General features: G+C 42.6%; 1 protein-coding gene across 1 annotated transcript in view; it reads right to left on the bottom strand.

The window, feature by feature from the left end:
• Positions 1–4,346: 4,346 nt before the first annotated feature.
• me1 (malic enzyme 1, NADP(+)-dependent, cytosolic) overlaps positions 4,347–24,720 on the bottom strand; it is a 70,717-nt gene continuing 50,343 nt past the window's right edge. Inside the window, exons 4-14 of the mRNA XM_053881383.1 lie at positions 23,030–23,105; positions 20,048–20,209; positions 13,191–13,294; positions 7,173–7,282; positions 6,949–7,046; positions 6,439–6,552; positions 6,220–6,325; positions 5,405–5,547; positions 5,172–5,345; positions 4,840–4,938; positions 4,347–4,769 (exon numbers count right to left, since the gene is read on the bottom strand). Coding sequence (XP_053737358.1) covers positions 4,602–4,769; positions 4,840–4,938; positions 5,172–5,345; positions 5,405–5,547; positions 6,220–6,325; positions 6,439–6,552; positions 6,949–7,046; positions 7,173–7,282; positions 13,191–13,294; positions 20,048–20,209; positions 23,030–23,105 — 1,354 coding nt within the window. The 3' untranslated portion in view covers positions 4,347–4,601. The remainder of the gene's footprint in view (positions 4,770–4,839; positions 4,939–5,171; positions 5,346–5,404; positions 5,548–6,219; positions 6,326–6,438; positions 6,553–6,948; positions 7,047–7,172; positions 7,283–13,190; positions 13,295–20,047; positions 20,210–23,029; positions 23,106–24,720) is intronic.

Here is a 24,720-nt window from a genome sequence, read left to right as displayed (position 1 = left end):
CTTGCTCAGCAGCTGCACTCAGTCAGTTGATGTGGTTTGGGCATCTCATGAAGATGCCACCTGGACGTCTGGGGTAGGAAAAAGCTGACATTTGACTGTATCACAGGTTTCACATCAAGGTGACTCAAGGTACAGGTAGTCACTAAAGATGGCAAGATTAGGAGGAAAAGCAATGTGTTCAATGAAAAAAAAAACAGCTTTTGGATGGTCACTCTCAGCACCGGATGCATGCTTCCAATAAATCTGTTATATAAAAATCTCACATGGGAAGGGAGCCAGTGTCATGCAAATGTTCCCTTCCGAGGTCATTAAATAATGTCTTTGGATTGACTTGTTTGCATGGTGGAGCAGAAATGAGGGATTTAGGTCAGATGCAAATGTCTTGCTTGGAATATTTTCAGCATGTGTTGATCCATCTGGAGCTCGCAGCGGAATCAGACGCACAAGTCCAGTTAGCATGTGCCGACATTGCAATGACATGCTCAGCTGCTAACGCCGACACTCAAGGTAGTTCCGAGCACTTTTTAGCCTGAATTCCGAACATAAATATCCGTGCTCAATCAAACAGTGGCTGGAAATTCCGCTGAGCATGACAGGGAAACAAACGTGTGACGGGAGCCGCAGCAGCGTGGCCTATTTGCCTGGCAGCTGCAGGGAATGATGTCTGTGTTTAACGTGTTGCAGTAAAAATTAATGAAACACGACTTTGGGCCGTGATCACACATGTCATGTCAGATTTCGGTGCGAGAATTTCACACCGAGTGCAAGGCCTCATCTAATTATGGTGAGGCTGCTGAGGCGTCAGCGCTCCTGCTTGGTATCTGCGTGTGGTACCCGCCCAAGAAACAACAGGCTGTGGGAAACCTGCGAAGACCTCGTAATCTGGGAAAAAAGAGCCGTCCTTGTTCATTAACCAGACCATAATATGTGCCATGAAGGAGGGTCCCTGACAACAGACCTGGTTTGGTTCGGCTAGTTTCAATCGTACACTGACGCTTAGCTTTTCTTTTCTGGTGAGGACAATATTGGTGAGCCCAGGTTTATTCAGAGGGCAAGTCAAAGGGGAATCTTTACACAGGCTTTAGCTCGTGTTAGGTATTTTTAACTTTGTATCAGCAGAAGATCCCATTTGAAGAAGTCAGCACTGCTTAGAAATAATGGTTGCACAATGATGGCACAAAAATTACATAAACCTTTTTGTGCAGAAAAAAACATGTATCTCTTGGTGCATATTGAAGTTTAAAATTGACCTTTAAAAGAGATCTACTGACTCAAAGGTATTGCGTTCAAACACACAAGATAGAATTTCATAGAATCAGTTTTCTGTGGGCTACAGGATGATATGAGCTCATTCGGTGATAATAAACCTTTACATCACATTCTGTTACAAATGCCTTTCAGAATACCTGAAATTTAGGAATCGTGTTTAAGTGGCTCAGGAAGATTTGTTGGTTAAAAAGAAAGGGCTCCTCACCACTAGTTCCAAAATTCCCCCATGGTGTCATCTCACTATTTTTTTTTTGTTTTAATTTAAAATTTGCAGATAAAGTCAGAATAAATGTTTTCTAGTTTAGAGGTTAATGAACTTGTTGAATTCCTAAAATGCTAAACAAAGATATATTTCAGATAGATTCACGAATCTATTTTTACAACTATTTATCATAATATATAAGGGAAAATAAGACATAAAGATAAATAACCTGTAATAGGAATTAGTGATTGAAAACTGGGGACGATTTGAGAGTTTTGCGCTTGCTGCAACCAGCTTGGGTGTATTGGCAAAAACACGTCTGTTGGAGGAGCAATATTAAATGTCAATAACACATCGAATCATACTAAATAAACCATCAAATAAAATAACGTCAAAACACTTCTCGACCTTTCTGTGAAGGAATTAAATCCCAATTCTCAACTATCTTAACGGTGTTGCAAAATAAAAGTGAAAATAAATAAGTATATCGAAAATACATTACATTTTGTTTCATCCGACGATAAAATGAGAGCTACAAAAATACGATTACTGGATACCAGTGCGCCCTCTGCTGGAGAAAATGAGAAGACGACCTAGGGAGGACAGAACGACATTCATACACATATATTTATTTCATAACATTTAATGAAAGCTACTACATGAGTATGTGAGATTCGATTATTGAAGAAAAAAAAAGTACTTTTTTGCTTTTTTGAGCACCATTCCTCATGAAACTAAGTTCCATTTGACATAATACCGTAGTAATTGGATTTTTTTTTTTTGGTGAAAAATAAAAAGTAAAAGTGAGCGATGTTGTATAAATGCTTAATATTTATATTTATAAAAACATAAGAGCAACGTGACATTGAATGTTCAAATCAGGAAGGGTGGGAAAGTGGGAGCGTATTTTGCATGCTGACAAAACAAAAACAGACCAACAGGTCACGCTGCATGTAGGTTGGTAGTTGGGCAGATGGTATCAGGAATTTGTGGGGGATACCGTGACAGGGGCAACAGGGACAGACAGGCTGCTCCCCCTGGGGTGTTTTCGGGATTGGCACTGGTCTGAGGTGGTTCTGAGATGGAAAACAAGGTCAAAAGGACGTGAGGCCACAGATGCCCGTCACAAGTCTGCCAGCGACCAGCCAGAAAGCTGGCAATGGGATTTCGGAGTCCTGTAGACCCAAAACTGCAGCCGCTGATCGAGTCAAGGAGCGTCTCTATGGCTACTGTGCTGATCCAGACAACTCACAGACCAACGGATGTTGTTGACATTGAGACAAATTGATCTTCATGTCAGGCCGCTGCGTGCCCGGGGCTGTTTGGGAATTTAAAGGGAGGGTGAGGTGAAGGAAAGTGAGCAAATGCTTTGTCTCGCAGTCGGGCCTGAGGCGGGACGCTAGTCCCTGACTGCTGACTGGTCCGGCAGCTCATTCATTGATTCCATATTGGGACGGGCAGCGAGCCAGGCAGGGCCTGTGGTACTGACTGTCTGGCCGAGCACCGTTTCAATAATGTGAAATCGTTGCCTTTTTAATTCACGCGACAGACAAAGCTCGTGTGACTCGTGGAGTGAGTCGGCCGGCCGCTACCGAGCGCCCACATCTCAGCCTCTTTCAAATGTGAAATCTTGACTCCAGCCTTGTGAGAAGTTGCATCTCTAGGAAGCGTTCATCATGACTTTGTCAACGTCTCTCCACCAACCCAACCTGCTCTGCTCTTGCGAGGTGCCTGGTCCATCTGAGCCCTTTTTACACTAGGCTGGAAAAAGCGCTCCTCATTCACTTTTCATGAATTTTCCGTGCTTGAACACAAAGCAGATTAGGAGGAGCTGAACAGTGGATGATTCCATCTCATTGTTTATGGCACTTTGGCACATAAATATGATCAAATCTTTTTGCCTACTTGGTCTAAGGCCCTATTCAATCTGCTCCACTTGATGTCATGCAACATTTTACATAACTATACCTCGGCCTGCAAAGCCATCAACCATCCCAACAGTAAAGAAAAACATTTATTTAGGAACCAACACTGGCAACAAATATTTTGCCAGACATTTGAACACAGCAAGCATAGTGTAAAGGCTGTGAATTGCTTGTAAAGTATTTAATGAAATTCACCTCAGCAAGTCACATTTTCTTCATTTATTTGGTCATTTTTTCTGAACTGAAGTAAGTGATGGATGTTCCATAATCCAGGAGAATATTTCACTGAGATGCGATCATAACCATCTTATAATAACAACAGACAAACACAAGCTTTTTTTTTTTAACTTAAAAAAACATCTTCAGCTGGCACACAAGTTGTGATAACCAGTTACGTCGCCAAAAAGTAACTCAATTCGACATGCCTTAGATGTTTAAAACTATAAAAGAAATGTACAACTACTCGAGCTTCTTTTAACGTTCGACTTGACATCATACTGCAAGATAAGATTTCAGCCACTAGAGGGCAGCATTTGCGCATAAATCGGCGTCACCTCACGTTAGTTAGCGCGGTTGTATGACCAGTGGTTCTTGGCTTCCCTGGTCGATTCAGCTCAAGCAATCATTCAGCACATTACTTGAACCAAGGAGAAATCTCATCGCTGCTAAAGTAACCGAACCATCTTGGTCATCCATGACTGGAACTCACACCCTACCACTCGTGAGTGACCTTAGTTCTCTCATGGATTCTACTTAAAAAGGGGTTTTGCCACACTTGAAGTTTGCAGCGTGTGGTCAGCAGAATCTTGTAACAAAGGCGGAATAGTTGTTCTCTGCATGTGCATTTATGAAAATGTCTCAGTGGTGAGTTGTGCGCTACTAACATATACACTAACACAAGTATAATATGGAGGCATCCGTGAGATTTGAATGTAAATCAGTCAGAAAGAGAAATCAAAACTTTTTATTACATAATATTCATGAAGGGCACAAACAGCAAATCATTCTCTTGTTTTCTTACAGTACTTGTAGAGTCATTACAGTGCAAAAATATAAAGAGTGATCCGCACGTCACAGTTACATGTCACTAATCAATATGGCTATAGAATGCAGCGCTCTGAGTAAATTCAAATCTCCACAGCAACTCTCGGATGTCCTTGATTTTCCAGTGGTTAGTACGAAGCCTGTCAGCGGTTTCTTTAGCGTTACAGTTTGCAGGACTGGACGGTCATGGCGTCCTCTGGCCAGCGATACGAGTCCACCGCAAACTCGTCATAGTCGGGAGTATAGATGAGCGAGCGCACATACGCGTCTTTGTCGGCCGGCTCGGGGTGAAGGGTCGCCAGCTTGTGCTCGTAGGCGTACTCCACGATCTGAAACACAGACACCAGAATGTGACATCCCAGCTTGGCTGAAGCTTGGATTCAGTAGGATGACTCTCACTTTAACAGCCAGCTTGACCGACACCTCCCTGATGCTGGTGAGAGGGGGGTAGAGTCGCCCTTCAGCCAGGTCCTTCTCGGTCACCAGGTGAGCCAGAGCCTGTTACAGTCGCACACACACACACAGAGTGAGAACAATAGTTTCATCGTCTCCCGGGAAACCGCAGCTCTTCAGCAACACCTTGAATATGTGGTGGCTTTAAAAAGATGAATCGATAAGATCAAGCACTATTCAACTGCCAAGAATGTTTGTCTAGTCTTAGTGTGGAGCAAATCCTTCTATCTGCAAATGTTTGTCACAAAGTGAGGCCAGTGTGTGAGTGTGTGTGAGACCTCTGCAGCAGTGAGGAAGATGTCTTCGGGGATGTGACGCGCAGCACAAGCCGTGACCCCCAGGCCCACGCCAGGGAAGATATAGGAGTTGTTCCCCTGACCCGGATAAAAGGTCCGTCCGTCATGCAGGGTCACAGGGTCAAACGGGCTGCCACTGGCGAAGATGCCCCGCCCCTGCAGCGGTGGACAGTCTTGGCGAGGCTCAGAGACGTTTATCAAGGGGGAGAGCTTACCTCAGTGATAGTGTAGCACTGCTCAGCTGTGCATTCCGCTTTGCTGGTCGGGTTGCTGAGGGCGAAGATGATTGGCCTCTCGTTGAAGGACGCCATGTCTTTGATGATCTGCTCGGAGAAGGCTCCGGCGACTGCAGCCACACCTAAGACAGGAACATGATAGTGTTTCATTTTCTCACAGAGAACTACTGTATGTAATAATTCATTCGGTATTTAAAAGGAAAATAGTTAGTTAAACGAGTAACACTGCTGTGAAATGATTTAAATATTGTTTTCATGGCGCACCGGATTACATAACCTGACATCATAGAGCACAATAGGATTGAACTGAAGGACGGAAGTTAAGCACTTCATTCAGTACTAAGTCACATCACCTCCTCCACTTAAATCTCTTAAGGCTGGTGTCAAATTTCGAAATGCAGTTCATCGCTGTTCTTTTTTATTGAGCCCCAGCCCAATAATAAAGCATAAAATAAACAGAGTTGAGGCGTATGATTAATATATTTTTCAAGGTATCATTCCTTTCCTATTGTGTGGTTGCAAACAGGATTACTGAACACACAAAAAAATCAGGCTATAAATATCTTGTCACAGAGTTTTCACTTCATAAATGATGGTGTAAATATTACTTTAGTCAAATGAATCATGCATGGAAAAGTGAAGTGTAGAGCTCTGCCACTTCCCATGATTATTGCACTGTATTTATTGGATCTATATCTTTGTGCCACATGCAACACACAGAGGAGGCGTGAGCAAGAGCAGCCCCCTGGACCCATTCGACAATCACACAGCCTCCTTGGGTGAGGTGACCATACCAATGATGGCCGTAGGCTTCAGTTCCCGGACAACATCCTCCAGCTTGTTCATCTGCGCGTGCTCATGAGCAAAGCGTTCCTTCTCATGGGTCAGGTGGTCACGGCCCTGCGGATTTGAAGAAAGAAATCGCTTGTTGTCTGAGCACTATTGTCATCAGACAGTGGAACTGGAGACAGCAACACACTCCATTGAGTTCATATGCGTAAAACAAATTTTACCTTGACAATAAGGCCTTTGGAATCAACCATCCAGATCTTCTTCAAGGACTCCTCCTTGGCGAGTCCCTCCTTCTCCATGGCCATTGAGATCAACTCAGCGATTCCCATGGCAGCCTGGCCGGAGCGCAAGAGGATTAGTAGGGTAACATGAAATAATAAAGAAGTCCACCAACAGCCACTGAAAACATCTGTTTTTGACTTGACCAGTGCCAGACATTAAAGGAGAGAGAACAGGGTGAAGCAGGAACTGATTTCAATCTTAGCATTTAATGACATAAATGACCCTGTCTGAAGAGTCGATCTCACCGCCTGATATGCCACGATGAAGTCTCATATCCATCATAGCATACAGAGCAGTCTGTGAATGTCACTGAAAGCTCACATGTAATGCTGTAATTTATTCGCTTTTTTGTTCTTTAACAAAGAACTTACACCTCCTGTTTAGATTGCTTTGACTGCACCACTTGGGAATCTGTTTGTCTCACAACTGGGAAGAGATGGACAACCTACCTCGCCTGCTCCTTGGAACACAATGGTGTGGTCACACATTTTGCTCTTGGTGATGCGGAGAGCTGCCAGGAGTCCAGCGACGGCCACTGCTGCAGTGCCTGAGTTCGAAAAATGACTTGCAATAAATGATGACAGCACAGTTTCCTAGTCTCACTCAGGGAAGGTTTGGCTGTAGCCTTAGTCACGTTCAGATATTATGTTTGTCTGAATGTGCGTGCCGTTACCTTGGATATCGTCGTTGAAAGTGCAGTATTTATTGCGGTACTTGCTCAGGAGACGGAAAGCGTTAACATTTGCGAAGTCTTCAAACTGAATCAGGCAGTTCATTCCATACCTGTCCACACAAGACACATGGGGAATACAATTCTATATATATATATATTTATATATATGAAATCCAAATATTAAAAGGCAAAGGAAGAGAAAGACTTTGAATACTGAGTTGTGTTGAATATATAAATATACATGAGAATATCTCCAGAATTATTAAACAACCCACTCAAACAACCCCTGGGTTTGTTGGGACAGTAGCAGGAACAAACAGCCTCTTAAAGTCGCACACGTCTTTAATTGAGATTTGACAAGCTGACACCTGTTCCTGTGACGTTTTACAAGAGCGCCACACAATGAGCCTGAAAGGAGGAGGTCAAGCATCTCCACAGCAGCATGATCACAAACTTCTCTGAGCCCACCCAGCAATCTGCAGTGAACCAGCAGCTCTCTGTTTAACAACATGTTCCTGCAACAACCCATAATATTTAGACGGTTCAGGGGAAACAGGGGCCAAAGCCAATAACTTCATAGAACAAAAATAAGCCCTCTGTTATGAGACTTTAAAATACATTTAGCAGCGGCATTGTGTTTTTTTTGTTTTTTTTTCCAACCAATACTTAAAACAGACGGAACATTTGCTGAGGAAATTACTGGAAACCCTGAAATGTGACTGAATGAAAGCTCAAGAACAGGAAACCAAGGTCTGCTGGAGTGGTGCAGGTGTGATTGTTCAGTCTGCTACACAGCATGATTTGTCATTGTTTAGAATGGTCAAGAAAATACTGAAAAATGTGTCACTAAAAAAGAAAACCATGTCTCTATGGATTACTTATGATCACAACACACAAGTATTTTGACATTTTAAATGGTAAAACCCTTCTCTACCATACAGACTTGTAAAAGTCGAGCCATTAATTCACTCTTACACCATGCAGACGGTCAGTGGACCAAGTGCTTTACTGTAGCTGGGCCATCATCTGGTGAGTTTCTGGGATTTGGTTTTGCTCAGAGAAGAAGACTAAAACAGCAAAATGGAATCATACTAACTGACCATCCTCCGAAGCTTGGCAGTGCTGACTGTCAATTTCTCCAGCTATGAACCGTGCTATGACCTAGCTGTCAGTAACCGCAGCACTGGAGTTGGTCGGACAGTTCTCAACAAATATAGTTGCTTGTTAATAGTTTGTTCTGTGGTCAGTATTTCATGGCAGTATTGTGAGATAAGGTGTTTGACTTGGGGTCAAATTTGATCGACAATACGAAACAGAAACTGCTGGTTGTAAAAATGTGTGCGGGTGAAGTTTTTATTTATTATTTATTTTGTATTTGTCCCACAGTGAGTTTATTTAGGCATTTGAAAAATCATTGATATATTGACTGGTCAGACTAATAAAGGACATCTATCTAATGTAGTCTCATACTGACTGCTCAGATTCAAGTGAGCTCCATGAGCTGGAGCTCCACTGTACAAGGCACAAGAAAGTGAGCAAGAATGGATGATCAGGTGGAGTCAACGGATTCCAGATGGTAATCCTGAACCCCACTAAAATCAAATTATATGTTCTTTAATGCGTTATGGACATTTCCTGATCATTCAATTGAAATTCATTCATAATTCCTCGATCGGTTGACTTGCAACCAAACAGACCTTTGAACAAGACTTGACGCCTGTATTTGCTCCAGTGAGTCTCCAGTTCTGTTGTGGGACAGTTTATTTTTCCTCCTGTGACTCCACGGGACATAGTTCCACGCAGAGCTCGACAGACCGGCCGACATGCTGTCCAATATCACAGCGACAAAATGTGTTTTCTATCAAGCGGCGAGTCAGACTCGAGCACCCGAGAGTGAGCAAAGAGGAGAAATAACGAGACAAAGAACGGAGCTATAAACTTTTTTATTGTGTTGGGGTTTCAGGAGGCGGAGACAAGCAGGCAAAGATAGATCTGTTCCTGTCCGAGCTCCAATGCAGCGCCCTCTTGTACACACTGGAGAGGTCATGTCAGTTCACAGAGAAGAAAAGGCTCATGTAGGACTGCTGCTTTTATTCTGGTTATGATCTAGAAATGACATCATTGTTTGTCTGAAGTCAATAGTTCATGCTAGGTTTTATGTGTCTTTGATTCCTGAAGAATTCTGTGGTCATTCTATGTCAACCTTTCAAAGTCTTTTCAATAAAGAGAATAATGGTTGCGAGTCAAAGCTCAAGAGTGGTGACCTTAGTTAAAACAGCCATTCAAAGCCAACCACTGGGAAGGCTCATGAATTGTTGTCACCAAAAGCGTTTTGCCATTAAACATAAATCAAACAAAGTTCCATTGAATATTTTGTTTGGCATCCAGTCGGTCGGGACTTTATTCGCTGGTGATTCAGAGGAGCAGTATTATTAAAGGGGCTGTAAAAGAGGTTATAAATACATGAATATCAGCTGATTTTTCAATTTCTCATCTCATTTTAAGGTCTTCTCAGAAAAGACAAGGCAAGGAAAAGCAGATGTAGATCATTGAGTGGATGATGATTTTTTTTTAAATCCTGAAGCAGACATAATATATTAGGAGTCTGACTCATATAGACTGTAAATCAAGAGCTACGATTCTGCCTATCTAATCTGACTTTCAGTTAACTGTAGACACAACATATATGCAACAGAATTCTTGTCTCCAGCGCAGAGGTGGTCCTGTGTTTAGTTGGAGTTAAGGCCCATTTATGCTTCCTTTAAGTACAGAATTGTACTCATCTTTAGCAAAGGCACTGATCATATATATGTACTGATGCTCTATTTGTATTGCTGTTCACATTACATCCACCAGGGGGAGCAGCCCAGAGTCAAAAGCTCATGACAAAAACAAACCTCAAAACCAACATGGCGACTGAGGAAGACGTATTGATAATGTTCTTCTTGCACAAAGAGGAAACAGATGCAGCGTTGCAGGAGGCGGTGGTCAGTAATGCCGTTAAATGTATTGTAACGGGAGGACAGAGAGTTTTCAAAATTGTTATGTCTCACTATAGCTACATATAGTAACAGCAAGACTGTTGAACGGCCAGCTTTGTGGAAACATGCAAAAATATGGGTAAAATGAACGCAGAGCACAAGCAGAAGGCTCCATCGGATCTGTAGGTAACGTTGAACATAAATGGGTCTTTACGCACATCTAGATCATTTACCTTTGATGAAGACCAGTGTCCCAAAAAAGTCAAGGTAGACACATCGAGTCTGAACAGAGGGTGAGAGAAGATCTTTCTACCGATCTCAGTGTAGGAGGCGCCTATTTTACGATTGTTTTCATCCCCCGTCGCCCGAAAAAAAATCCCAGGGAGAACCCAGCGACTGACAACCTTTCCAGGATGTCCTCCACCTCCATCAAGAAGAAGCTGGGAGGCCAGGATGATTGACACATAAACAGTTTTTGAGAAAGCAAGATGTTCACTGAAATAATAACAAGCAGAACCTGCTGCAAAAAGAGAGCCACCAGTGAACATTGAGGGAGGTATGACCTTGCAGTGACAGACATGAACTAACAAGACTCCTAAAAATTCTTGGACAACAACTGCCTAGAGTCAGAAGTTTGACAGAATGAATTCTCAACCAAACCTCAGACTCACAGTATAACTCCAGACAGACGCCACCAGAGCCGCTCACAATTCGTTTGTAATGCTATTTGCTTTGATTTACAGCTTGTCTCAATAAAACGGGCAGAGAAATGGGAAATGCAGCTTCTGGCAGAAACACGAGTTGCGATTTTCTGCAGCTCAGTGTCAAAAAAGTCTGATATCTTAGTACTGCAGTTGTCATGACTCAAGTTTAAAGTAATGACAAATAGTCCGGCAAGAGACAACAGGCACTCTCCTCCCAAGAGGCAAATCACTCAGGCATCTTCAGTCACATTGAACCTGAAGGACGAGGAAGCTCTCGAGAGCTCTTTCAGGAAACATGATCACTTCATCGGACACTTGATGAAACTTGAATCTGGAGGTAACAGGAAGTAGATTGATGTCATACACACTCTGGGAGCCAAGGGGCAGACTAGAAGTGATTCTTGTATTTGGACTGCATTCATGCGAGCGAGTCAGGGGTCACAGACAAGGGTGCTCTGTCCAAATACAGCTGTGGAACCTGTGTGCACATACGTGTGTTTGTGTGCACACACACAGGCTGTCTGTTAACTGCCGTCCCCATGGGGCTTCAGGGCCGTGGCCTTAATAAATCCCCAGTCTCCTTTGCGCTCTCAGCGGACCCGCATCTCTCAGCACACATTATTTCTCAAATCCCCGAGCCGTCGTTAAAGACAAAGACGCATTCTGCATTTTCTTGCTCTCCCCTCTTGCCTATTTTATCCATCCATCCTCCCCTCTGTTCCCCACGTTCGCAGCTTTTAAAAATAAATGAGCATTCCGCTGCTGTTTGTTTCAGCCAAACCAGGCTTTTCTGTAAGTCGCTGACACCTTCTCTCCATTGGCAGTCAAAAACAATAAATGAAACCCACTCGTACCTCCACAGGAACAGTTCAATGAGAAATATGAAGTACACTGTACGCATGCATATATTACACTAGATATATTGATATAAAAACAGTTGCTCTGTATGATCCGGTAACTTCCCATTGGCTTTGTCAGCATGCCTCAGAGCAACCGGAGTAACACCGTCCCAGCAAATTCATTTAACTACACAGGTGTCCGAGAAGTCAAAACCCATCTAACCAGCTGCTAGTGTTGGCCTCAAATCTTGTTTCGTAATGTGACCTGAAAAGGAGGTTGTAAGAGAGCCAGCCATGGCATTGGTCACTTCACCATCATAAAGTGCCTGCTGAAATTTGGACAGAGTGCCGGCATTAATAAATCCCTGACTGAGTCTCTGTCACTCGTGGCTATTTAAGCTGTCTGCAAATGATTTCCGTGTATCAATCGCACAGCTTGCTTTAATGAGATTTAAAAAACCAAAGATCTTTGAGACTTTCATTAAGGCCAGAGTCATCACAGAAGTATTTCTAAATTGCAGAAATGCCTCCGGACCTCTGTTTATTGATGATGAGACAATGTGATATCTTGGTGCTCACGTTACTCTGGTTCCTGAAAAACAACCAAACATCAATATTACTTCAATGACCGTCAGCTGGAATCATTCCTTCAATCTCGGAGCCGTAATTATTCATTTTCCGCCAATCTGGCTCCTTTGGGGAAAAAGCAATGCTGTTCCCTGTAGTTGAGAAGCCACCTACTTATTAGAGTGGTGGTTTCGTGTTGCCAGCTGGAGGGGGCCCAGTGCTGCGTCGCTCCCTCTGGACTCGCAGCTCCCGGGTTAAACCATAGACATGTGTGTCCAGGAATATGACAGAGTGTGTGTGCACTCGAAGACCTCACCGGACCAACTGTCACAACGTTGAATGAACAGTAACAATAGATATGGTCAAACAGCTCAAACTGTAACCCACAAATATGGTATTTTTGGGGGAGTAAGAAGCCATACAAGTGAATGAGGAACCTACCTAAAAAACACTTCTACGTTAGCGCACTTCATTTTTCTATTATGATGATGACAAACAAACCATCAACAGCAACAGTCATAACAGTAACTTGTCACGGCTCCTCCCAGCAGGGATATCCAGATGTATACAGGCAAATGAGTACAGAAGCAGGGTTTCGACTCTCAGACAGGAAGTAGCCTCTCATGCTGCCACCCAACCCCATCCTTGCTCTCTCAGTCATGACACAATAATGTATCTCTATGGCAACAAACAGAAGGTATATGAAATCATCTAGCTCTGATTTTGCTGTTGGACAAAACCCTTGCTCCGACTGGTGATCTCAGCTCCTCTGAGTCGACGTCCAGCTCCAACTGACCACGCTGTCGCTGGTAAACCACTTAAAATATTTCTTTTAGGAGCTCCATGTGTCGTTCATATCAAACTCACGATGGTAAAAAGCCTGAAGGAAGTGGGCGTGTGATCAAGCAGGAGAGGAAACGATCATACCTGTCGGACACAGCGGTCATAAATTCATCCAGCAGGTCGTCGTAGGCCTGGCCTCGCACTCGCTTGCATCTCAGACCGATGTAGAGAGGATCCTTCAGCAGCGCCTGCAGCACCACAGATTGGCACATGTCATGAGATAGAATAAGATGTATGAGCAAAAACAAATCTTTACAGGTTCACTGTGCTTAGTGGAACCTTGATCTCATGTCAGAGTATTCAGAAATACTGAATGTAAATATGCTTGAATGCAAAACAGAAATGCTTTGTTAGGCTGTCGAGTGCGTCAGTCGTGACCTTAAACTTGTTAAACTTCAAGTGAGACCTTTTGGAAGCGCACCATTGGGTTGCTAAAATGCCACATATGCGCTTATTCTGTTCTCCAGCTCGGTGGGAAATTGTTGTTGACACTTTTGGCAAGCCAGTGAGAAGAAAGGTGTAACACTGAACCTTAGTTCAGAGGCGAACGCTGATCTCAATCTTCGTGAACTTCAGCCCACACCCTGTTGTGTGCTGGGCTTCAGATTGTATCTGAAACTCAGTGAAGCAACTTTGGCTCGCTGCTAGCAGCAGTGCAACAACCAGACCATGTAAATGTTTAAACATCTATCTGGTTTGGATGATGTTTTACACGGACAGAACTGAGCCAAAGAATGGCTTTTGTTGCTTTAAAGTATAGCAGACACATATATTTTAGAGCAGATGGAAATACTGGATGGCTGTTGTTTGAACTGCAATGATAGACACATCTGAAACCAGGCCATGGAAAGGCCTGTCATGTATACAACTGCCGACAAAGGTGGCCAAAAGTAGAAGAAGAAAAGGAAGCTACTTTATGAACAAACTCAGAGGTGGCGATATGCAACATGAATACCAGAGTGTGACCAAAATGAGTGAGGGTACATCTGATACAGGTCATGCTGTACGATTGACAAGAGCAGTCAAACAGGGTGGAACTCAAAAGTGTCTTCTGAAGTAAAGTTGTACTGCAACTACTCAGAAGTGATTCACAATGCACACTGAGGTCTTTCAATTTAGCAGCAGAGATATATTTTTAGGCATCAGAATTTTGTACCAATAAACACGTCTAAATTATGTCCCACCCAATACCACTTCAGAGTATATTAAATAACATGACATGAATGTCTCATAGTTGTAAATCATGCTGTTAATAAAGCAGTGAAGGATGCTCGAATGTAAACGCTGCTGTCCAAGTTGAGTGGCTGTAAACGCTTGTTTACAAGGTGAGGTTTGATGACAACGGACTATTGACAGTACTATTTCTCACGGTCTGATCTTTTGGCGGCAAGCATGCTTCTTGTTGCCAAGATATTCAGCCTCTTCACATCAGACAAATCAAATTGCAGCTGTTTTATTTACATTAAAGTGCTCACTGCTCTGTTTTCGACCATGCGTGTATTCCCGGCTGGCACTTTCCATCGGTGTCACTGTGAATAAAACGCCTGTAATTTCATTGGTCTGATGTGACAAGTCCCATTATATTGGTAGCATGATGCTTGTTAAACTAGTTTTATCGTCGGTCTTGATGCTGGACCCTGTTTTCAAACAGATCAGGAGAAAAAAAATCTTTTATAGACCAGCCTTATGTATGTACTAAATATATATTCTTTTTTTTCTTAAATGTAGTGGATGTGGCTAATATATTTCAAAGATCTTATTGTCATCCATAATGGCACTCTGTGTTTCATCTTTTTTAACAACCATAGTGCTTATGGCATCCTCCTGTTTGAGTATGCAAAGGGGACCTCTGCTCAACTGACTGAGATAAATTCTCACTTTAGTGTATTGTAACTCATAGCACAGAAATGAAACACTGTATAAAGCAGAGTACATTCCTTATAGGAATGTTTTAGGGCAACAGTTGACAGTCGTCCTTAATCATAGGTCAACACTGACTTTCCATGTCACGTTTGTCACTTAGATCATGATTTGTGGGAACATACCTTCATAGAAAATACTGTCAGACACAAGTTCTGTGGTTGTAAATACCTGGCTGCACCCATCCACCAGCCTCAGAACACAGCCCATAGGTGCGGCTCTTATCTCACCATGAATCCTTGACCTCTTCTGCCTATACCTCAGTCTTGCCTCCAACACCTCCACCACCCACTCCTTTTCTTATAACTCTGAGTTGTTCTCTAGCTATACAGTGCATTACATGCCAGTTGATGTCCAGAGACGTGTGCATCTTTCAGAAATTCGGTAGACAAATGCTTGACATTTCCCCTCTATAGAGAAAGACGAGACTCAGACGAGACAACACAGAATCAGAATCAATCTATTTGAAATCTATATTGAAAATGTATAGAAATAAACTTGGACAAAGAGTTGTTACCTTGTTACCTGTATGTAACTCCACTTCTACGAGTGCACTTAGGGTATAAGCTGTTAGCGAAGTCTGTTAGAGTGGAGCATGTGTGAGAAAGCATTGACAAAGAGAGCAATGAAAAGAGAAACTGCTTTTTCGATAAGCACCAGTGCAAAGCCACTGAGAAAAAATAATTCCACCTTAATGGAAGCAGTGTCTGATTTTTGTGTCTGAAAATGAAGGCAGATTTCCTGTCTGTTTCTTCTTTTTAGGAAACAAAAAAGTAATGATGTAAATAAACTTGAAACGACACTTGTTACCTCCTAGGCTAACATTCCAGGGTGGTCGCAATCTTTCCACAGGGCACCTACTTACGCATGAACATATGATGGACAGGTATAACCCACGGCTGTGGAAAGACGATACCGGGCTTTGTCATTGATGTCCACCAAAAAAAAAAAACCCTCAGAAGAAAAACACGGAGTCAGAAGCAAAGGAATAAGGAGGAGTGAACTCTCACCCTAGCACGTCAGTGTTTTGCAGCGATGTGTGCAACAGGCGGGTGAGAAAATGTGTGCTGCAGGAGGCGAGAGTAAAAACCAACAACCTGCAATGTCTCTGCACACACGCCATCGCACCTCTTGACAAGGCAAGCCTCCCCCATGTAGCAGATCAGAAGAACTGACCCACAGATCATAAGACAAACGGTGACTGTGGAAACTTCCCGGGATGCCAGAGGCTGCTCTCATGCCTCATCTGGAGGGGTGACCTTTACTTACCAGAGACTTTGAATTGGATAATTACAGAGTGCCACTGTAAGAGGAGCGGAGCAGCCACCTTTCCATGACGAGGTCAAGCGTTGTCTGGTCCCAGAAAAAAAAAAAAAAATCTAAAACTGCTCATTTAAAGTCACATTTATTTGAAGTGGACGTTTCCTGGCAAACAAATGGTGCTCAAGAGGTGGCTGGATTAAAGAAACCAAAACCAAGGACAAGAGGGTGATGTCAGATTAGTTCTTTTTTATGACTAACTAGAGAAATGATGCAAGAGAATGTAAGAGTTGGTGCCATAGATAGACAGATAGATAGATAGACAGATAGATAGATACATAGATACATAGATAGATAGATAGACAGAGAGATAGATAGATAGATAGATAGATAGATAGACAGACAGATAGATAGACAGACAGACAGATAGATAGATAGATAGACAGAGAGATAGATAGATAGATAGGCAGAGAGATAGATAGAAAGATAGATAGATAGATAGATAGATAGATAGATAGACAGACCGACAGACAGACAGACAGACAGATAGATAGATAGATAAATAGATAGATAGATGATAGACAGACAGATAGATAGATAGACAGATAGATAGATAGATAGATAGATAGATAGATAGATAGATAGATAGATAGATAGATAGATAGATAGATAGATGATAGACAGACAGATAGATAGATAGACAGATAGATAGACAGACAGACAGACAGACAGACAGACAGACAGACAGATAGATAGATAGATAGACAGATAGATAGACAGACAGGCAGATAGACAGACAGACAGACAGACAGACAGACAGATAGGTAGATAGATAGATAGACAGACAGACAGACAGACAGATAGATGATAGATAGATAGACAGACAGACAGACAGACAGACAGACAGACAGATAGACAGACAGACAGATAGATAGATAGATAGATAGATAGATAGATAGATAGATAGATAGATAGATAGATAGATAGATAGATAAGAAAACACTATGGCAATGAGAAACCTCATAATGTCCCCACAAGGACAGCAAACACAAACGTCTGTGTGTGTGTGTGTGTGTGTGTGCGTGTGTGTGTGTGGAGGGTATTCCAGGTCACATCAGGTCTGGGGAAAGATAAAGTCCAGTGTAATAACAGGATAAGGCAGTAAAAGTAGAACTCCTGTGTAAATAAGATGTACCTCTCTCCCTACAGAACCGCACAAGCAAGAGATATGTGCTGTCATGACGGCAATATTTTCTCACATTAAATTGCAACATAATCACATTCCTGCGAGGGGAAAACAAAAGGTTCCTCTCACCAAAATGAATGGGCCTTAAATCAGCTACAACTTTAAAGGGATACAACGCGGATGTTTTTACCACAACAGGATGAAAATCTTGTGACATATAAACAGAGAAAGAGAGATTAGGAGATTACAGTCCGGCTGATCATTTATATGAACGAGAAAAGCATCTTGGTCGGTTTGGAGTTCTGCCCAGCCGCCTCTTAGTAACCCCACATCCACTCAAGGACAAATATAATCCCATAATAGCAGTCATTTCAATAATTATCTGGGGCTACCACTGCCTCATAACGTGTAGCCCCCGTCTGCCCCCATCATTCCTTTGCAGTCACAGAAGCGAGTGATACCGGGGGGCGGGGGTCTGCTTCATATCTGAGCTGGAGGGGAGGAAAAACTCCCGCTCTCACTGCTGTTCTGGCCATGTATATCAAGGCTCCTTCCTAGTCACACCTATCTGCTTCATGTCCTCCTTTACTGGACACATGATCCTCATAGGTTGTCTCCCTCTTCTTCTTTCACCTGCTCTCTCTTCTCCTCCATACCTCTATCATTTCTCTTCTTGTACATTTACATTTGTTCCCCACCATTTAAAACAAGTTATGCTGTCTAACTTCATGAACCTTTTGGCGCTGAACCTAGCTGTCACTGTGCTCAAGCATGATTTTTCTGAGACAAAGAAAGATTTGACATGAAGCAGGTCAGTTGAGTCGGTCATTCCAAAGTCAACACTACCGACTGAAGAGTTTGCAATTATCCCCTACGATGACCATCTCTGACCCTCCTCGAAGGTCAGGTCAGCTCCACTCAACTCAGACAGCAGGCAGTCTGCCTTTCATCAGGTTGAATTAAAGTTGCAGTCAGCTGGCTTTAGTCCTTCGACAGTCTCAAAACAATCTGTGAGGATTGTATGGTTCTGTACTGTATATAATGGTCCAAAAAAAAACAAACTTGTACTGCAGAAACTCAGCCGACATGAAGGCAGCGCTGATGTGGCAGAGATGACGTTCGTTTCTCTAAATTTGGTTTCACTGGCATAAGGAAGAAGTATACTGCCAAATAATATTTTTATAGACTTTCTGGAAAGGCTGGGATGTTTCTGCTTTGATACAGGAAATCAGAGGGTTCTGCTGTGGCTGCTTTGATGCGTGTGTTTGTGTCTCTCAGTGGACATCTACAGAAGAAGAGTTGCTTCTTGTTCCTCTATACCAGACCTGGGCAAAGTGCGACCCGGGGGCCATATGCAGAACTTTCCCTGTGTTTTTGTTTCTTCTTTTTGTTTGTCAATTACTATTTTCCTCAAAATTAAATGAAAGAAAATTCTAAATATATTTTGAAATAAATTGACTTTTTATCTTAGATGCATGTTCCTTGGTTTTATTATGATTTATATTCAAATAAGATACATATCTCCACTTCTTAATATCTTTGCTACCACTGAATATTTAATGGTTCATTGTGTCCACGTTACTAAAGAATTTTTTAATCTCACTTTTCATAGTCACTGCCGCCTTTCTTTTGGCATGATGGCCCCTCACAACAGTCTCATTTTATAATGTGGCCCTTTTGGAAATTTAAGTGCCGACCTCTGCTCTATACATTTTACATTTTAATGTCTGGACAATGACATTGAATTGGACATGCTCTTTCAAATAATTACAATAATTTTTATACGTTCCGTTTAGATGCCAAACCTTCAGATCAAAGCTGATTTAAAAAAAAGAAGAAGTTCTTAGAGGTCATCTGTTTTGGTCCACTGCAAGACCACATGTCAAGCTTCAGGCCACGCCAGATGTGGTGTATATATATATATATATATATTCAGACAGCAGTTCTAAAGCAATGCATGGAAAACAACAGCCTGCCACCTTGAGGTCACCTTGAACACTGTTGTGTAAACTCATGCTGTACAGAGTATGCCCAGGTTCAGGGGACATCTCCGGCTGTGCTTAACTTCAGCAGCAGCTGGGTCATGTGAGGAGTGGTGAAAACAGAGTCCACCCTTCTGCCAGGCCAAGTTCAGCCGCGTGGAGCGCAGTAGCTTCAGATGCTGCCACGCCCATGGCCAACATGACATGGAGCCATTACACAGAGTTTATATGCAGCAGTGCAAACAGGCTATTCTTGGGGCGTTTAGAGTTACAGACACACACACGTGCTGCCCTTCCCACTGCTGGGATCGTCTTGCAGAGCTGCACACTGCACCGACTAAAGGTGGTCAACAACAGCAGACTGTGTAGGTGACTGGCACAGAGCGGAGGTGCTTTCCCAGCTGGCAGGCGTCAGTGGAGACGCTTACTGTAGCTCACTTATGCAAAGGGTGTTTCCTGCATGTGAATGGTGAGGGTTGCCTTTATACCCGTCTGATTTCTGACCCATGGCCATGGTTTCTCCCCTCGCCCTGAGGTGCAGTTTTGGATCATCGGGGCTTCAGTCCAGGAAAAACCAAAGTAGCAGGACTTACCTCATTATCCGTGCCCACATCAAGAGTGACAGGGAGGCACTGCTGAGGTGGCATCCCTCCACAGGCGGTGTACAGGGCCAGCTTGCCCACTGGAATCCCCATGCCATTGCAGCCCAGGTCTCCCAGACCCAGGATCCTCTCTCCATCAGTCACACACACCGCCTGGCGAGCGACACAGATCACATCGGTCGCTCAGTCCACTCAGGTCATTTCATCAGTCACTATCTATTTAGGATTTATTTTCAGATCTCTTTTTAATCTGTTAAATTTAATCCGTTTCTAAAAGGGTCCTCACAAACTCCAGGAAATCACTATCTTGTGCTTGCCGTCATGGAGCTTTTCCCAGGGGAATTCAAAGGACCCCGGCAAGAGAGTGGCTGACAATTCCCTTCGCAGATGTAGATGGGTGAATCTGATCCCAGCAACACAGGGTGAGAGGCAGAGGTGAGAGGTCTCCATTCTATGGCAGGGCAATTTAGAGTATGTTTTTGCTTCTATGGGTTCGGAAACTGATGAAACAAAGGTACTGAAAGCATAAGGAGATTTTTTTTTAAATCAATCATTGCAATTTTCGGTGCAGAGCAGCACCACAGCCCACACGCCTCTGTGTCTCATTAACTCAAACGACACCTGCTAACCAGGAACATGTTTGTTTCCTCTGTGAAAGCCAAGCCTTCCGACTGCTGGGTTTCCACTCACTGTTCTCTCTAAGTCATAAATGCTTCCTCCGGCTGGATTCCACTGAATGAAACAAACTGTCGGTGATGGGTTGATTGATTCAAAACAGGTTTGATTCGACTTCCAGCGTGACGTAGAGGCCTATAGGAACAATCTGGGTGTTTTCTGGTCAACAGCGATGAAGTTAAATGTAAACGCTGCATTGGTAAAGATGCTGATGAGGAATACATGGTTTAAAAAAGAGTGGTGCATGAGAGGGAAGTGGAAGATAAGACCACCAGGCATGTCAGCGCTGAGGTAATTGTCCAGCTGTTGACAGCTGTGAGCAGGTGGCTGCAGGTACAGTTGACATGCCAGGAATGTCTGGGGTTTCGTCATTTTAAACATGACTCCATTATGACTTGCACATAGTTGCTGGAAAATTAAAGAAATATTTCCAGACTTGGCCGGTCGCGCAGTGTTGATAACCATTGAAATCGCTGCGGATGACAGTCAAATGAACCTTCAGAAAACACATGCGCAACTTTGCCTTTGGTCACATATTTAAGTCAGAGTCTGCTGTAGTTTAGTCTAAGCTACGGGAAGAGACTTTTTACTATTCACATTGGGCACTAATTCAGAATTCTATTTTTTGTTGTCACCTTAGTATGCAGGAATATTTACACAATTCAGGCACAGAAATCTCACTCAAACTGGTTCTTTGCAAACACATTCTCACTCCAGTGGCACTTAATAACGGTAGTCAAACTAGACATTTTTGACTATTTTTGGTGTTAGCACATTAGATGTTTAAATCGAATTAATATGCTTCCCTCCTGCGGCATTTCCTGATGTCAAAAGCAAATGACTAGGGGTAGGATAAGGGCATGTGTGGGTGACAATCATAAGCTCTCATTGTTAAGTTAGTTATGATGCCACATAGTGTATATACTGTAGCATCTTTTGTGATGTTAGTTGACTCAAATGTGGCACTAAGGCTACGTTCCAACTGCAGGGCTTGATGCTAAGGAAACTAATGCTAAAGATGTTTATATATATATATATATATATATATATATATATATATATTATTCTTCTTCTTATTTTTTTTTTTTGCGAGGTCATTCACATTACCTAAACGAGGACGCTAGCGTTTAAGCATATCTGGTGATTTTCAAGTTGCTTTGCAACCAGAGCCAGCACATGCACAACAAATTTGTTTAAAGGAAAATGTTAAGAGGGAAAACAGCCACGTTTTTGTTTATGATGTCTTGTAGGGCAATGGCACAACATGTGGGTGTAGACTCACGGTTCATTTCCCTGTTCCAAAAACTTCTATGTACGTTTTAATGCAGGTTTGTGATTGTTTGATATATCTATCTATCTATCTATCTATATATATATATATATATACCGTATAGGTCGGATAAATGCGACCTGGCCTGAAGTCACACGTCAAAAGATCAGATATGTATCGGATCTTGGACCGCATATCCAAGTGGCCTGGGTTGCATTTGAAAAAATAAAGGGGTCTCAGTCGCATAGGAGTAAAAATATATGTATATAGATTTCAGTCACTTCAGATTGCAGTCTGAACATTACTTAAAGTCAAGGTGATGATCACGAGGTGCTACAGAATATATCCTAAGTGACATTCAATTGCAAGTATGACTGGAAGACTTATGGAGCACTACCATATGGCTTTAACCCTCACCCCAACATGTTGGCCAATCCACGAGTGGGGACATTAGCTTCTATTGACAATACATCAACACAGAACACAGTAGGCAGACTGACACTGGGAGGCGAAAGTCCACTTCACAGCCATCAATTCATGACGGCGTAGGAGTAGGGGGTGTATTGTGTCAACAGACCCCTGTTTGCATGTACATACTTCTCATTTTTTGCTCACATATGACTAATTATAGTTTAAAAATCCAGCCTTAAAACTTAGACTTAACCTTAACTCTGGTCTCCTGGTGCTCCAGAGCACACCATGAAACGTGAAAATCTGAACTAAATAAGACAGTGGGAGAGCAAGGTCCAAAGAAGTTGCAAAAGACTATGTGATAGAAGGTGTGATAGAAACCTCCTGTGACTTCTCCTACATTTTATTTTTATTTATACTGCTAAAATATTGATGGGCAAGAAAATGGTAATTTAAAGGCTGAAAACAATTACAAATCAAATGAATTAAACGCATCAAAGCAAACACACAAACAATGGCATATCAAGGACATGCAAAAAAAAAAAAACACTTGAGGGATGGAGTAGTACAACAGAGGACAGACTCGAAACAAAACAGAATTGGAGTAAATGACTTACCCGGATGTCCTTCTCTGGCCAGTTCTGCAGAATGGAGGCGATGTGGCCTCGGTCATGAATGGTGATAAACAGACCCCTGAAGAACACAAATGCAGATACCATTAAGAGCAGTAGCTTTTGCCTGATGGACCATGGTTGTTTACTAAAGAATAGGAACGTGTGCAAAAATGATGAAGGTCACTTTTGAAACGGCTTCTTTTGATTCACAGAGAAAACAGCTTCAAAGCTTGACCTCAGTTTAAAGTAAAGCTGCTGCTTCTTTCTTCTGGGCGAACGTTTATTAAATACTGATGGGTCCATGTTGAGCCCAGAGCCCTGGGCCTCGGCACAGAGTTTGGTTTGGACCCTTAAGGCCAGAACTTCCATTCATCTCGCCTGCTTCCATCCCCCACTTTTCCTTTCCCTCAGCACCCTGGAATCAATGTCCTCTGCTGTCGGACTATCTTGGGATAAAGAGATCACTTCAGTGTGTGCGGTCCAGCTAAAGTTGTTTTCCTCCCCTGCAGACCCATTTTTGTAGTACAGTGGGCAGCACGTCGCCCATGTGCCAATATGATCATTATCATGATGTACATGTATCATGGTGTAAAACACACGTTGGGATTGTTAAGTTAAAAGAGGTTCAATATCAATGTGACGTGGCTTATGACTAAAAAATATAACTTCAGATTTCAATTCAGTTTTTAATATAATTCTAGAGGAAATAATTGAAAATATGAAAAATGAAGTAGTGATACGGACTGTTTGAGTTGATCTGTTACAAACACAAAATAGTGCAGTAGATCACCAATACTGTATTTTATCTGGCCCGATTTTTTTTTCCCGACCTCTCAAGTGCAGAAAACATCACAACATGAAGTGGACTGGAGAGACAGTAGTGTGAAAACATCAACCTTAACAACTCCCAGAGCTCCAGGAGTTTTCAATATCAGGGTTAAGTGGCGACCCACTGTGAGTGTTTACTAGAAGTCAGGAGGACGTTTGCCACTGCCAGAGAAAGCATTACTAAGAATCTGGAGACAAAGCAGCTGTGGGACTCAAACGCTGACCCTGCAAAATGGCTTGAGCAAAACAGCTGTGTGGACCGGATCAAAGCAGACAAGAAGACCAGCAGTGACTCGTCATCTATGTGAACCTAAATGTTAAAAGTGCTTTATTTATAAAACCTTATCGGAGGTTTATTGAAGTCCAATGAAAGAGTTGGAGCTAACCAGGGTTTTACTGCTTCAATTCTTTGACCTAAAGAAATGGAATACACAGCCAAGTGTGACATCAAATGGGGATCATGATTAGAAACTACTGTTTTTGGAAGCCAAGTCAGTGCCTGACATAAATATTTACAGTGTCAGTGACACCAACATTGACCAAATCACAATTAGGAAGAAGAAGTACTGGGTTTTCATTCTGTGTATAAAAAACAAAAAAACAATAGAATTTCGTGTCCATTTACGACCTTAATTTACATTGTGATTCTGACAAGGTTCTCATTCGTGGGTCAAACTTCCGCGATCTTGTGATGTCACTGGAGGTACAGTACCAAACGCTGGTGCGCTGTGGTGCAGAGGTGGTGGAAGAAGCAGCAACATCAGCGGAGAGTGACAAATTTGTCAACATTTTTGTGGAAAAAGAGCAGGTTCACGACTTTTTTGCGTTTGGGTAAACTGTGGAGTTACTCAGTCTTATACCGGCTG

Source organism: Synchiropus splendidus, chromosome 12, assembly GCF_027744825.2.
Source record: "Synchiropus splendidus isolate RoL2022-P1 chromosome 12, RoL_Sspl_1.0, whole genome shotgun sequence".
Classification (NCBI taxonomy): domain Eukaryota; kingdom Metazoa; phylum Chordata; class Actinopteri; order Syngnathiformes; family Callionymidae; genus Synchiropus; species Synchiropus splendidus.
This window is presented reverse-complemented; position numbering and strand designations above follow the sequence as displayed.